At 45.6% G+C, this 15,076-nt stretch overlaps 1 protein-coding gene and 1 long non-coding RNA gene across 3 annotated transcripts in view; one reads left to right on the forward strand and one right to left on the reverse strand.

The window, feature by feature from the left end:
* Nucleotides 1-6,906, forward strand: part of COL1A1 (collagen type I alpha 1 chain) — a 44,828-nt gene extending 37,922 nt beyond the window's left edge. For both annotated transcript variants that reach the window (XM_083408374.1, XM_083408375.1), the window contains 7 exons: nucleotides 508-615; nucleotides 2,385-2,438; nucleotides 2,603-2,710; nucleotides 2,807-3,089; nucleotides 3,965-4,155; nucleotides 5,242-5,484; nucleotides 6,596-6,906. In XM_083408374.1, the coding sequence (XP_083264500.1) occupies nucleotides 508-615; nucleotides 2,385-2,438; nucleotides 2,603-2,710; nucleotides 2,807-3,089; nucleotides 3,965-4,155; nucleotides 5,242-5,484; nucleotides 6,596-6,742 (1,134 nt within the window). In that variant the 3' untranslated portion in view covers nucleotides 6,743-6,906. The remainder of the gene's footprint in view (nucleotides 1-507; nucleotides 616-2,384; nucleotides 2,439-2,602; nucleotides 2,711-2,806; nucleotides 3,090-3,964; nucleotides 4,156-5,241; nucleotides 5,485-6,595) is intronic.
* Nucleotides 1-10,743, reverse strand: part of LOC310661894 — a 54,459-nt gene extending 43,716 nt beyond the window's left edge. Inside the window, exon 1 of the long non-coding RNA XR_014504151.1 lies at nucleotides 10,612-10,743. This is a non-coding gene — a long non-coding RNA (uncharacterized lncRNA). The remainder of the gene's footprint in view (nucleotides 1-10,611) is intronic.
* Between the last annotated feature and the right edge of the window lie 4,333 nt (nucleotides 10,744-15,076).

Genomic DNA, 15,076 nt, shown 5'->3' on the forward strand with positions numbered 1-15,076 from the left:
CTATTAGCGGTTTAGCGCCTATTAGCGCCTATTAGCGCCTATTAAAGGCTTAAGGGATTAGCGGATTAACTGCTAAAAGGCTATTAGCGGTTTAGCGGCTTAGAAAAAGGGGGTGGGGAGCGAAAAAAATCCTCAAGACTCGCAAGACATTTTCGTCTTGCGAAGTAAGCCCATAGGGAAATTCGTCCTGCGAAGCGCATCGAAAAACGGAAAACCCTTTCGTCTAGCGGGTTTTCTGTCTTGCGAGGCATTCGTCTTGCGGGGTACCACTGTATATAATATGCTATTCAATAAGGCTGAATGGATATACTTGGACACTTCCTGTCTGGATGATCTCTGCTACCTTTGCCTTATGGTTGAAATACAACTGGAAATAAGCACTCCAAGTTCATATCCCGAGTTACGCAGAGGGACTTGCTGATAGGCATTTCCTTCCTTTCTCCTTTGTGAAAGCCCAATAAGCCAATTTTTAAAAATTAAAATTAAAATCTTGCTTTCCGTTTCTAGGGCCCACAAGGTGCTCGTGGTGACAAGGGTGAGACTGGCGAACAAGGTGACAGAGGAATGAAGGGTCACAGAGGATTCTCTGGTCTCCAGGGTCCCCCTGGCCCCCCTGTAAGTACCAGAAAGCTCTTTGCCATTTTTGATGTAGAGAAGCTCCAGACGTCACAGATCTCCATACCCTCTGACATTTCTCAAATAGGGACGTCCTAAGGAAAAGTGGGACCAAATCCAGGATCAAATCAGAAACTAGGACGGCTTCTCTTAAGTCAGGGGCATCCCTGGAAAATAGGGACACATGGAGGGTCTTGCTTTGAGGCTTTAGTCCTCGTGAAGGAGAGAAATGTCCTCACACAAATTAGAGCCTTGCACCTCTGATCTAGAGAGCTAGAGCTTTCCTATCTCATTTCTGTGGCTTAAGACGGTCTGGAAAAGAATGAAGGACAGACCTTTCTTTCAATAGCCACAATAACTTAAATGGAGCCTCTGCATTCAGAGGAAACCTGCCTCCTTCCCCACCCTGTTTTCTGAACTCCCCAGAGGCCTCTGACTAGCCACTATTCAGAGACAGGTGGATCTCGGTCCAGTTGTTTAATGAGCAAAAGCTACCGTCTCTTTCTGCAAGGAAATTCCACTTTTGGATACCTTTTCGATGAAACATCTAGTCAGGGGGTGGAGGAAAGAAAAGGGGGAGCTTTGACATCTATTTGGCCTGTACAACTGCAGGTCCTTGAAGGTTCACCATAGCCCTCGCCCATTAATCGGCTTCCGTTTACAATTCCATCCAGATCTCCTATTGCACCAACTTACTTAATCAAAACTTGTAATTCCAGTTTTCCAACTTTTAGAGACAGAGGGCAGGCTAACGAGCAACAATTTTGTTCCTAAATTTTTTAAGCTACCCATATGTATTTTCCCCCCTTCCCCTTACAGACGCACCATGCATTTTGCAAATAAGTGCTTGCCTGCGTTCATGCACATCCCCATTTGTTCCACGCATTCCTCCGTCCAGAAAGGCTTCGAGCCTGCCATGTGGTTGAAAGCAGCAGTGGGCCTCAGCTGTCACTCGGTGTATAGTTGTTGTCACTGGGCAGTGGCCAAGGCAGGCTTGGGCCTACCTTAGCAGCATGGAAATAAGAACTTTAAAGATGGAGGCCTTAGATTGCTATGGCTTCCTTTGGGTCCCTCGTTAACGCAGCCCTCTTAATTACACAGTGGCAAGATTGGAGAAGATGTATTTAGACCTCCACACACCCCAAAGCAATCTGCATTTGATATACATTTCTTCCTGGTCCCAAATGCAAATACAGTATGCTGCCCAGTAGTTGTGACGAGCATGGGCAAGGCATATGAAAAATAGGCCACAAAAATATTGCCTATCCTTCTTTCCACCCAAGACCTAGAAATCTAATTGCTGAAAGGCTTCCATTTGAGATATACCCAGTTTCCATTGTACTGAATGAAACCTTTTTTAAAAAATATATATATATAGGGTTGCCATATTTCAAAAGGTAAAAACCAGGACACCCCCCCCCCAAGCGATTTTTCTATTGACTTGCCTAAGATCCAGAACAAAGCGCCGCCTTTCGGAATTTCCTCCCTGACATTAATTCCACCTTTGAAATTCCAGTAATGTCTGGGAAAATCGAGACACATGGCAGCATAGATATAATTTTATTTTATTTTGTACTGAGTGAACCTATTGGTTCCCGTTGCCACTTGGAAGAGTAGATTGATGAAGGAACACATGTGAGATTGGCATGGACAGAAGCTAGATTGATACTTCCTCTCTGTAACTGAACAGGATTGCATTTTCTGCCATTTAAACAAACCTGTTTTTCCCCAGATGATCATCAAAACTGACAATTTTTTCTTTTGTGCAGGGCTCTCCTGGTGAACAAGGTCCCTCCGGTGCTTCTGGTCCTGCTGGTCCAAGAGTAAGTATGGATTGGGCTGTAAAGCGCAGCATTTTAGCTATTGGCTATTATTGCTAGACTTTAGTCCTTCTATGCACCTGTTGTTGTTGCCGCTGCTGCTGCATTCATGTTAACAAGCATTCAAGCTTCACTCATGGTACATTTTTGTTCTGCGTTCCTGACAGGGTCCCCCTGGCTCTTCCGGTGCCGCTGGCAAAGACGGTCTGAATGGTCTTCCTGGCCCCATTGGCCCACCTGGTCCCCGTGGTCGCACTGGTGACGTTGGTCCTGCTGTACGTATTCCTTCTCACTGTACAAAGCTCATAGTTATCAGCACAATGGGTGGATGAGATCTTTGCCTACCTACTCTTCTTCTTTTCCTTCTCCAGGGTCCTCCCGGACCTCCTGGACCACCCGGTCCCCCAGGCCCACCCAGCGGCGGCTTTGACTTCAGCTTCCTGCCCCAGCCTCCTCAGGAGAAAGCTCACGATGGTGGCCGCTACTACAGAGCTGACGATGCAAACGTGATGCGCGACCGCGACCTGGAAGTCGACACTACCCTCAAGAGCCTGTCCATGCAGATCGAGAACATCCGCAGCCCTGACGGAACCCGTAAGAACCCAGCCCGCACTTGTCGCGACCTGAAGATGTGCCACGGAGACTGGAAGAGTGGTGAGTACAGTCGGGGGGGAAACAATTCTCAGGTGCATCTCTTAAATGCCACGAATTCTCCTTTTTTCTGGACCATGTCCGTTGGCAGAATGGCTCTGCCCTGGTCTTTCCTTCCCCATATATCAATCTTCTCACTTCTCCTCTCTTCTCTGCCATGTTGACCTTTCTCTTTCACTTGGGGATTGTTTGCACAGCCAAGCATATAGTTGTTTTCTCAGGTCCTGGGCCAGGAATGGATTTTCCACCGGAGCTGACTGGGCAGTGATTTGGGTGCCTTTTCTCACAGCCTCTTCCCTAAATAACATGCTTGAGTCAAGCAGAACGATTAATTCTCCCAAGTAGCTTCTATCTGCAGAATGTGACTTGCATTTATTTAGGTCCTAAAGGGTGAAGTGGGCCTTCTAAGTTGCTGTAGAGCTTCTAGCTCCAGCCCAGGCTCTTCTCTGGCCCCTCTCCTTTCTCCTACAAAAAAAAATATGCTTAGGAAGCAGAATGTCATTTCTTGTGTAGATAATTAATGCTGGGAAGTGATGGGGCAACCATCTATTTTATATAACACACATCCACCTCCCCCTATTCCCTGGCTCTCTGAAGTCCATCTCAGCCATACATACGTAGTTCTATTCTTTTGTTTTTAACTATTTGCCTCCTCGTCTTATATGGAGTAAGGCTTGGGCAGATATTTTCCTGACCCACTTGGGCAAGTCTGAGAACTCATTGCATGGAGGGTGGGATCTGTGAGATGGGAAGAAGCAGGAAGGGGCAAATGGTTGGCCAGTCCCCTTTTAGATCAGGTTGGTGTAAATTGATGTTTTGTTTTGCTCCTGTGATCCGTTCTCCATCATCCCCATTCACTTGACCCCATTCCTCACCAGGCGAGTACTGGATTGACCCCAACCAAGGCTGCAACCTGGATGCCATCAAGGTCTACTGTAACATGGAGACTGGAGAGACTTGTGTCCAAGCTTCTCAGCCCACTATCCCCCAGAAGAACTGGTACATCAGCAAGAACCCCAAGGAGAAGAAGCACGTCTGGTTCGGCGAAAGCATGTCCGATGGCTTCCAGGTGAGACCAGGAATCGGTGAGGCAGCGACAGTTAACCAGCAGGTGGCTTAGCTGGGACTGCCAATCCCTTGTTCTGAGCTTGGACCGGAGAGAGTTATTTCAGGGTCAGGTTTCCTTAAAGTCACCTGCTGAACTAGAATGGATATGAATTCCACATGAATTCCATGTGCGGAAAGAATGTCACAGGCAGAAGAACCTGGTGACTGCTTGGTTGTTTCAATAGAAGCTTTAGGACTGTTTAGCAAGAGGATGAAAAGACTGAGAATAGATAATCACCTTAACACACAGGTAGGAGTGGCCTCAATGAGACTGAGAAATCCATGTCTACTTTCCATGTCTGCCATGGAATCTGCTCAGATTGTAACCAGAAAGATTAAGTTGCCCATTGAGAAAGGGCCTTTAGCTGTAAAAGGTGGAAGAGCCCTGGAATTGGCTGCCTGGGGAGGCCTGGGCATCATTGGGCTTCGTTGGAATGGGCTTGATTCACAAGGCAGAACCTGGATGGTGGCTTGATGTCACTTCCAACCTTTATCCAAGGATGCTGAACACAACAGATGAAAAATGGACAGGAAGAGGGAATTTATGTTGTCCAAGGAGCCTCAAAGTACAATTCCTGGTGCTTGCAGTTGGGCTTGCTCCTTAAATCACTTCCAATTCTATGATACTTGGAAGCAAAAGGGAGAGGGGAAGATCATTGGTTAAAAGCAAACATAGGCCAGTTTTCAAGTGATATATTCCAGAGGTTCAGCTGGGCTCAAAGGTCCCTTGACTTAGCATGCTGGAGTAGTCTAGCTCAAAGAAGCTGTAGATGCTGCAACTTGGAAAAGCAGTCTGTCAAGAAGAATGTAGACCTGTTGCCTCATCTATCTCTCTACATCTCATTTCCAAGCTGGATTTTGGGCAGCAGTCAGCTTAACTGGCTTTGCCCATTATTGCATTACTTCCTGCCTCGGCCCTCTGAGCATGAAGAGAAAGCAAAGGAGCTGGCTAGATTCCTAGATATAGCAGGGGGTGGGGTTCCTAGAGGACATGACACGAGCGCTAACCAATTCCTTGCTTCCTCCTTCCCTCCATCTCCAATGACAGTTCGAATATGGTGGCGAGGGATCCGACCCAGCTGATGTTTCCATTCAACTGACCTTCCTGCGGTTGATGTCCACTGAAGCTTCCCAGAACATCACCTACCACTGCAAGAACAGCGTGGCTTACATGAACGCAGAGACCGGCAACCTGCAGAACGCTCTGCTCCTCCAAGGCTCCAACGAGATCGAGATCAGAGCAGAGGGCAACAGCCGCTTCCTCTATGGAGTCCCCAAGGATGGTTGCACGGTGAGCGATTGGGTCTTTAGGTGTGGGGTGGGGGGTACAATAGATTCTCTCTCTCTCCGACTGGAGACCTTGTGCATAACTGCAGTGTTTTACTCACAGCTGGCAGGGGTGTTCCCCTTCTATACCTCCTGCTAAAACCATGCTTTGGAACTGGGATACAATCCATAGAAAACAACGCCATATGTAAGAATGGCCAGAGGCAGGGGGAAATAGGGGTAGGCAGGTCTGGCTGAGGATGTCAGGACTGCAGGTTGACCTCTCAGTGCTGTGATTCCTATCTGTGTTTGGAAACACGTACACTGGGTGCTTTTCAGTGCTGAAGCATTGCAGATGAGGTATGGAATATCCCTATTCAGCAAAAGAACCCTCTGAAAGATCTCAGGGCGGGGAAGCCGTGGCCCGCCAGAAGTTTGTCGGACTTCAGTTCCCATCAGCTCCATGACCAGTGCTCAGGAGTGATGGGGGTTACAGTCCAATAATATCTGGAAGGCCGCAGTCTCCATACTGCTGCCATAATAAATCCTCAGAACCTGCAAAGGTGTATCTTCGCTTAGTATAGCGGTCCCTACTTGCTTGTGCTCTTGACATCTGTATCGGGGACAGACTCTTGGACGTTTTAGTGTTTCCCTTTTGAAGGCACATCCTGCTTTTTGAGCCAAAAGGCCTTCAAGGCAAGAGAGGGTCCAGATGGCTGAGTCCACAGTAGCTTAAATCCATCAGGAGACAGTGATAGCTCAAGATCAGATGGTGTGATTGCTCCCCCTGGCTATTCATGGTGGCTTCCTCTGGACTTAAGGACCTGGATTCTGGTCATGCAGAAGATAGACTATAACATATCCTCCAACTTCTATGTTGGTTCTGCCTCTTCTCTCACAGTGCCCTGAATCCCTGAAGTTCTAAATGCCGGAGTAATTATGTGGCACAATGGGATGGGCATCCAGGGTGGGGAAGGCAGGAGCCAGCTTTTAGGAGCACAGTTGACCAGGGAGAAAGTTCAGGTCGGATGTGGGGAGGGGGTGTCATTCCTCTGTACTCGGAAGCTTCAAAAGTCTATGGAGCCAAAAACAAAATATTCTGATTTCTAAATTCTGATTTTTCCCTCCCTCTGCAGCGTCACACTGGCAGTTGGGACAAGACAGTCATCGAATACAAGACAACAAAAACTTCCCGGTTGCCCATCATTGATGTGGCTCCCATGGACATTGGTGGCAGAGACCAGGAATTCGGCTTTGATATTGGACCAGTCTGCTTCTTGTAAACCCAAAAGGAAACCTGACAGTTTAAAAAATAAAATAAAAAACAGCCAAAAAAGAAGGAAATTTCACATGGACTTGAATTTGTGTCTTTTTCTATCCATCATCTCTAAAACTATTTTTGTTTCCGTTAAAAAAAAAACAAAAAAAGCATTAAAATAAAAATAAATTACTTTTCAAAAATAATTAAGGAAGTGCATCCACTTGCTTGACTTTATTATTATTATTAAAATCCCCAAAGACAGAATGGTTTGATTTTATCTTCTTCTTTTAAAAAAAAGATCAAGTAATATTGTGGGACCAATATTTGTACATTCCAAAAATACATATATAAAAACCATACAAAAATGACAAAATCAGTCGAAACCAAGCAACACCTGAAATACATCTGTATGAAAATCTGGTGTGTGTTTTTATCTTCCTGGCAGCAATCAGAGCAATACTAAACTTAGTGGTAGAACCTGCCCATCACAAGCCCATCAAAAATAACCTCCCCTCCTCTCAGCCCAGAACTGTAATAATAAATAAACCCCAAAATCTACCTATAGACCATCTTTCTCTGCCGGTACCTGATAGAAAGAGATTTATCTTTCTCTCTCTTTTTTATTTTTACTCGGAGCAATGCCACTGAAAAGATGATTCTTTCAGCCATTTTAAATGTACGCTTTTTTTCAGTTTTGTTCAGTCGGCAACAGGGATAAATTTGGCGAAGTTATCGTAAAAAAAGGTGTGGCACTGAGCGGTTTTTCGAAACAGAAACCTGTTTGAAGGAAAAGAACAGGTGATAGTGCCTGTCCCTCTCACAGACATCAGGTAGAGGGGGGAAAAGACAGGTTTAAGAGCTTTAATTATTTTGTCGGTGAGCAACTGAAGGGGCAAAAATGGCCAATAATACCAGAAAGCAGAGAAAATGTAATGTTTAAATGTATATTATTGTTGTATGGATGGCTACCTCACCATTGTCTTTTTCAAGTTCTTTGGGGTAGTTTTGGGGTCTTTTTTTAAAAACTAGCATCAGCTTGCATGGAGAGGGGGGCGAAGAAACTGGGCAGAGTTTCAGGTTTAGATAAAGGTGCTACCTGTGTCTTTCATATATCTTTTTTTTTTTTTTTTAGTCTGCTATGTTAATAATTTTCAGGTCCCATGAACTTTTTATTTTTTATTTTTTTGAGGTGACAAAACCTAGAAAAACCTCGCCCCAAGCACAGCTTTGCTGAAAATGGGGCCATTTGGTGCTATAGAAATGAGATTATTGGAGGGGAAAAGCAAACTGGATGCCTTGCTGCCCAGAGATACTTGTGAATTTTTTCTTTCAAAAGGTGCTATTTCTTTTTTAACAAGCAAAAATAATAATTAAAAAAATCGAGGATGAGGAAAAAAATAAATCAAACATTGCTACAAGGGATCAAGGTCTCAGCAGTTTCTGTCTTTCTCTTGTAAAGCAGGTGGATTCTCTTTTGGCTTGTGTTTTCTCCCCCATTCCCTCAGTTCTTCTCCTCCATCACCACCTCTCTCTCTTTTTCTCTCTTTCTTCCATCTTTCGTCCCATCCCACAAGCAAACACTTTTGCTCATCGCCCTCCCTCGTTGCTGATTCATTCTTCCCTTTCTTATCCACCTCTTTCTCCTCAGCTCTGCCAACATCACCCCTCATCTCTCTTTTTCTCCCCCCCCTCCACTTTCTGTCTTTCGTTGGGTTTCCGACTCAAGCAAAAAAACCCATAATTCCTCTCTTTCTCACAAGAGGCAGATGTTGTAGGGAGTGTGAGCGGCCGAAGATTCTGTACCTATTTTGTATATGTATAATAATTTGAGATGTTTTTAATTATTTTGACTGCTGAAATAAAGCATGTGAAATGATCCAACACACCGGTTGTTCTTCGGACTTTTTCTGTCACGCAAGGCCAGGGCGTCGGTTGGGAGAACGGGGCAAAGGCTTTCTGCACTTTTACTGGTGTGCCTAACATTTCAAACATGAGCCGCTTTGGGAAATTATCATTACTAACCAGTGCTAATTTTTTTTCTAGAAAAAGAGGTGCCGGAACTCACCATGAACACCTCCCTTGTTGTCTTATAATGGCGCCCATCTGAAGGGTGCCAGAACTGAGTTCCGGCGAGTTCCGGCTAGATAAAAAATGCCCTGTTCTTAATTGTCATGGCTTTCCTCAAGGGACCAAGGGGAACACAGTTGTGTGAGGGCATTGAGATAATTTTCTGTCAGAGACAGGGAAGAGGAGCCCAGGTCCTTCATATTTTCCTGGACTTCCAAGTCCCATCAGCCCCTGGTCAGAAATGGTGGGACTTGTAATCTGGCAAGATCTTGAAGGCCACAGAATCCTTGCTTTGGGGAGAAACATGTCCCTGTGTTTCTCACTGGGAGCCCCACCAATTGACATTTGCAGTGTGGGCACGCTGTAGCCTGAGGGAAAGGAGTCTGAGTTTTGTTCCTTCGCTTAGTTCTTCTGACAACTTCTCCCTTTGCATGGTCCTGTCTCATCCTTGCTCTCTTCTTGTATGCCTGGTTATTTCCTCCCACCCCACAACTTCTTCTAGAACTGGTCAATATGTCCCCTGCCCCACCCAATGCTTCTATTAGGCTCGGCAACTTTTAACCGCCTGGCTCCCATATGTTTTAACACAGAGAGATAGGGGGGGAAAAACTTAAGCAGGTAAAGCGCTCATCGTTTTAGGTCCCTGCGAAGAAAAATGCCTCTTGTCACTTCGTGGGTCACACTCCTCCCGGCAAAAACGCACCACACCTGTCCTCCTGGCTGCCACCCTCATTCTCAGTTCGACAGATTCATTTTGATTCAATTTTTTCCCTCCCTGTCTCCAGATATTTCACCTCAGACATTTGCCCCCGCAGGAATTCCCTGCTGGTTTTCAGGCACCGGGAAATTTCTCTTTTAACCCTCCCTCCCCACCATCTCAAAACCCCCAGAGAGCTGGAAGAAACAAGCAAACAGCCAACCCACCACCCAACCATTCGGTTTCATAAAAGAGTGGCAATGAATTCAGGACAAAGAAACATATAAAAACTAAAAACTTAGCAAAATGCTGAGGAAGATGGTACTCCTCGAGGCAGGAGGCTTAAATTCCGACAAATATTTATAAAGCAAAAAAACTTTCTGAGAATATTCCACCCTGAAAATTTCTTTTTCACACTCACATTTCTCCCCTCATATATTCCCCCCCCCCCTTCGCTGTGAGCTGGAGAACACCTTTCTTTTAAAGGAAGCTGAACAAATTCAAGAAACCAAAAGCCCATCTCCCCTCCCACAAACAAAATATCAGTTCCATTTTTTAAAAAAAGCTGCCCCAACACCACAATGGTCACCTTCCCATCCTGCAATACATTCTTGCAAAGTGTGATTTATGAGGGTGAAAGGCCAGAGCTTGAGTCTGCCTAGCGGCCAATGCCATCTTACCCTTGAAGCCTCGTGCAACGATCCAAACTGTATGGGAGAGATGTTGTGGGAGGGAGAATAAAAGGCACTCTGTGCATGCTCAGAAACACTTATCCATGGCACTGAAAAGAGATTTCAAGGCTGTGGAGGCACATGCGAAGCTGTGGGATCCTGTCTGCAGATGCTCAAAGCCAGAAGGAGAAAGCTTCGCAGCCTCATTGCTTTACCTCAACATCCACCAGCCTCTCTTTCTTGGGTTTCTTCTTCCATTGTCCAGGAAGCATCCTTGCCTCTGGTTGTCCATTGTCCAGGAGCATCCTTGCCTCTGGTCTCCTTTTCCAGTCTGCCATTATGTCAGATATGCACCCGTTGCAGCCCATCTCCCCAACACCCTACCAGCTCTCTCATGTACTCAGCATTTCTGAGATCTTTGCAAACCGGACGGAGCTTCCCATTCCTTTTGCTTACCTGACGCTCTAAACAGGAAAGGGAGAAGGTTGTGTGAGGGGGGGGGAGAGAAGCCTCCTCCTCCCTCACCAAACGCGAGAGCTGGCGTCTTCTCCCCACACGCCAGGAAAGCTGGACGGCGTTCAATGGTCCTCATTCAGGAGCTAGCGAGAAGAGGGGCTCTTTGCATCAAAGGGGGCTTTGTCAAAGGGGAAAACGCACAGCAAGGGCATCATGCGCAAACATGCGCACGGTGGATATTCTGCCCCCTTCCAAAGAGGCCTGGTTGTGAAGGCGGAAAAAGCACAGCCGCTCGGACGGCTGCTCATGAATAAGAAGCTTTTGGAAACACAAAGGATGGATGGAGCGTTTTCAAAACAACCAACATCTGTCTGGGAAACCCCAAGGCCTAAATGGAGTGGGGTGAAAACCAGTCTTGGCAGTTTCTGCCTTATGTTGCTGTGTAGCTGTCTTACACAGGATCAGACCATTTGCCCATCGCAGGGCCGGATTTAGGTTGGATGAGGCCCTAAGCTACTGAAGGTAATGGGGCCCTTTATATGTCCAGCTGTCCTTTGTCAACAACAAATTGTCACTTTTGTGTGTGTTGAATATATGCTCTATGGTAATTTATGGATGTCATAGGTATCTAAAGCCATTTGCACATGTTGCCAGGCAACCAGTCCATGCAAAATGTAGGCACCCTATATATAGTAAAGGTAAAGGGACCCCTGACCATTAGGTCCAGTCGTGACTGACTCTGGGGTTGTGGCGCTCATCTCGCTTTATTGGCCGAGGGAGCCGGCGTACAGCTTCCGGGTCATGTGGCCAGCATGACTAAGCCACTTCTGGCGAACGAGAGCAGGGCACGGAAACGCCATTTACCTTCCTGCCAGAGCGGTACCTATTTATCTACTTGTACTTTGATGTGCTTTCGAACTGCTAGGTTGGCAGGAGCAGGAACCGAGCAATGGGAGCTCACTCCATCGCGGGGATTCGAACTGCCGACCTTCTGATCGGCAAGTCCTAGGCTCTGTGGTTTAACCCACAGCGCCACCCGCGTCCCAACCCTATATATAAATAAAGCGAGATGAGCTTCACAACCCCCAATAAAGCGAGATAAGCGCCACAACCCCAGAGTCGGTCACGACTGGACGTAATGGTCAGTGGGTCATTCCAGGATCAAATCAGAAACCGGGACGGCTTCTCTAAATCAGGGACATCCCTGGAAAATAGGGACACTCAGAGGGTCTGTTCAAGATGACCCTAACTACATGTAGACTAGCCCCAAAACACCCACTGCCCAGAAATGTATCCATCATCAATATTAAGACTGATCTGAAATGCCCACTTAGCAATGGTGCACTCTCAGGACAGGAAGAACTGCAACAGAGTCCACATAATGCTCCAACTATTCATTTACAATGAAGCTTCTGTGCCGAGTTTTCCGGAGGCCCGGGGGTGGGATATCTTTGCAGCATACTCTGAATTTGCTCCTTCAGAACTCAGGCAATGCTTGCTGTGCAGCAACTAGAGGAGGAAAATCTGTGCTCCGTTCAGAAGAAAATGGATTTTACAAAATGGAAAATGATCGTGAAATGGCGAGGCGTTGCTGCAAAAAGGACCGCCTTTGTGTTTATTCTCATGCATTTATCCATTTCTGCTCCTAGCTTCAGAATCAAGGTGCAAGGTATATGAGATGTACCGTATGCGCCTTCATATTTGCCTTATTAAATCAAACTTTTCACACGGCTGCTCCACAGATTCGGAGGCAGGGCATGCTCCTCTGGTGATGTCACAGAAACTGGCCAATCAGCAGCTACCACAACCACACATATATCTGGGAGATCAAGCTTACAATCTGTTTCTTTCCCCAGGTAGAGCTTGAAGCGTGCTGAAGATCTGCAAAAACCCGTTTGCTCTGAGCAGACGACACCTAGACAGAAAAGCTGTATTCCATATTGTGGGCTATGGAGACTCCTCCACTTTTCTGCAACTGAATGAAGTGGGGACAAGGATAGGAACATGTTGCTTTTTCGTGGATTATGTGCTTTCATGTTATGGACCTTGGTTAGCCAGTGAACCAGAAAAGGAAAGAAAAAGCTGGCTTGCTTTTTTTCCTGGATGCAGGCTAAAAAGAGAGCCAATACTTTCAGGAGATGGAGGAGGAGGAGGAGGAGGAGAATCCTGGACATTCTGCTCCAATCAACTTGCCATGGCATTAAATTTGTAGGTTGTTGTTCTTCAGATGACTCTTGATTCCTCCCAGAACTAAAGACTTAAAAGCACCAAATAGACTTTTTAAAAATATTGCTTTAATCACTGTTCAGAGTTCACTTGTTGTGGCATCACAGTGTGTCCGTTAACAATGAAAGGTTATTATTTAATTTGGTGGTAGTGCAAAGGTAAGTATAGTCTGTGTGTGTGTGTGTGTGTGTGTGTGTGTGTGTGAGAGAGAGAGAGAGAGAGAGAGAGAGAGAGAGAGAGAGAGAGAGAGAGAAGAAGGAAGGAAGGAAGGTTTTTCTTTTAACGAGAGGGTCATATTTAAAGTACAAAACTGTAAAATGTTTTTATTGAAGTGTTCTGTGAATTGTGAAAGCTGACATACACAGATCTCACCTCTTCCAATACAAAGGGGGTAATTTTGCCTGAGTTGTCATTTTAGGATTTTAAAACCGGGGGGTGGGGGGGTGGACCTGTACTCTTTGAAGACAAGGGGCTTCCATAATGTTCTATTTGACCGTTTCTGATGTCCATACTGTGTGAACCAGGAGTATAGAACATTTGAACCTATAGGTCGGGGTGTCTGTGAGCATGTGGCAGTCAAAGGTGTTGAGGTTTTCTTTGTACAGAGCAGGAAGTAGGATTGGGTGAATATTCTCCACCCTGCCACATTAGTTTTTATTCATTAAAAAAAAAAGTCAGCGTGAAAATTAATCAGCATCTTAGTGCAAATTTCTCCATATACACACGTCAATGCAATTTTATGCACGTTTTTGCAAGCAATTTCCCCTAATGTAATGCAATTTGATATATCAGTTTCCATAATCACACATTTCAGCGTATGTGCATTTTCTTTACTCATTACCTGGCTGGAGAACTGCAGGGCAAAATCCAGAGAACAGTGAATTCCGAAGGATGCTTCAGGTCACCTTATGTTCAGTGAAGTGTGATTTATGTATGTTTGCCTTTAAATGCGAACTGAACCAAATTTATCTCCATTCCTAGCTGGGGAGGCAGCATTCTCAGAATATGAGGTATTGAGGATTTCTCTGTGTGAAATGAGAGAGTAGGCTGTGCAAGGACACAGCAGTGGCGTAGCGTGGGGGGTGCAGGGGGGGCCGGCCGCACCGGGCGCAATATCTGGGGGTTAGGGGGCGCAAATCCACGGGTTAGGGGGCGCAAATCCACGGTTTAGGGGGCGCAAATCCACGGGTTAGGGGGCGCAAATTACTTGCCTTGCCCCGGGTGCTGACAACCCACGCTACGCCACTGGGACACAGCATGTGCTAAGGGTGTGTGGGAGATTTATTATATGCATTAATAGGTCCATGCTGAAGTGTGTGCAGGTAAAAAAAAAGGTAAAGGACCCCTGGATGGTTACATCCAGTCAAATTCGACTATGGGATTGCAGCGCTCATCTCGCTTTCAGGCCGAGGGAGCCGGCGTTTATCGTGTGTGTGTTTGTACACTCCGGCAGGATATAAACAAATGTTTTGAAAATAAACGTTTGAGTTGTGTGTTGGAAATGAATGTTTCTCGGTGGTGGCTAGGCAGTGCCTTTGTTGGAAGTAGAGATAAGGTAGAAATTCAATTCGGCTTCCATTCAAAGCCCGATCTATCAAATCTGCACTTACCAAAACCACGTGAGAGCCAAAACAAAGCCATTTTTTTGAAGTTAGCACTTATCCAAGTTTTGCAATGTAGCTCTCCAACCTATCCATGGTTACAAAAATGCATATATCAGGGGAAAGTATGCATTAGAATGAATATATTCATGAAAACTCGATACAAAAGTGCATTATATTAGGAAAAATTGCTTGGAAACATGTGCACGTCAGTCAAACCCGCATACAAAAATGTGCTTATTAGGAGAAATTTGCACTAAATTGCTGAATAATTTTTATGAGGATTTTTTTTTTTAACAAAGAAAATTGCCAATTGTTGCAGAAATATGGAGGACAGAATTTAAGACTGGAAGAATGAGAAACTGGGAGAACGAAAATGGACGGACTTTTCCATCCATTGCTGGAAGCAAGTATTTATGCCCATCGTACAAACTTGTGCGGGTGGAAATTAATGTGTGTGTGTGTGTGTGTGTGTTGCCATTTGGCACAGCATGTGTGTTGAAGTTGTGCATGTGTTCAGGGGAAGCAGACTCCATCCTGCCCCGCTGAGATTTTAGCATACCTTTAGTTTCCACTCGGATTTATGGGAGCTTTTCCAAGTTGAACCCATCAAAGCTGCATAACAGTTATGGCAGGGG

Source organism: Podarcis tiliguerta, assembly GCF_965153285.1.
Source record: "Podarcis tiliguerta genome assembly, chromosome: 13".
Taxonomy (NCBI): Eukaryota; Metazoa; Chordata; class Lepidosauria; order Squamata; family Lacertidae; genus Podarcis; species Podarcis tiliguerta.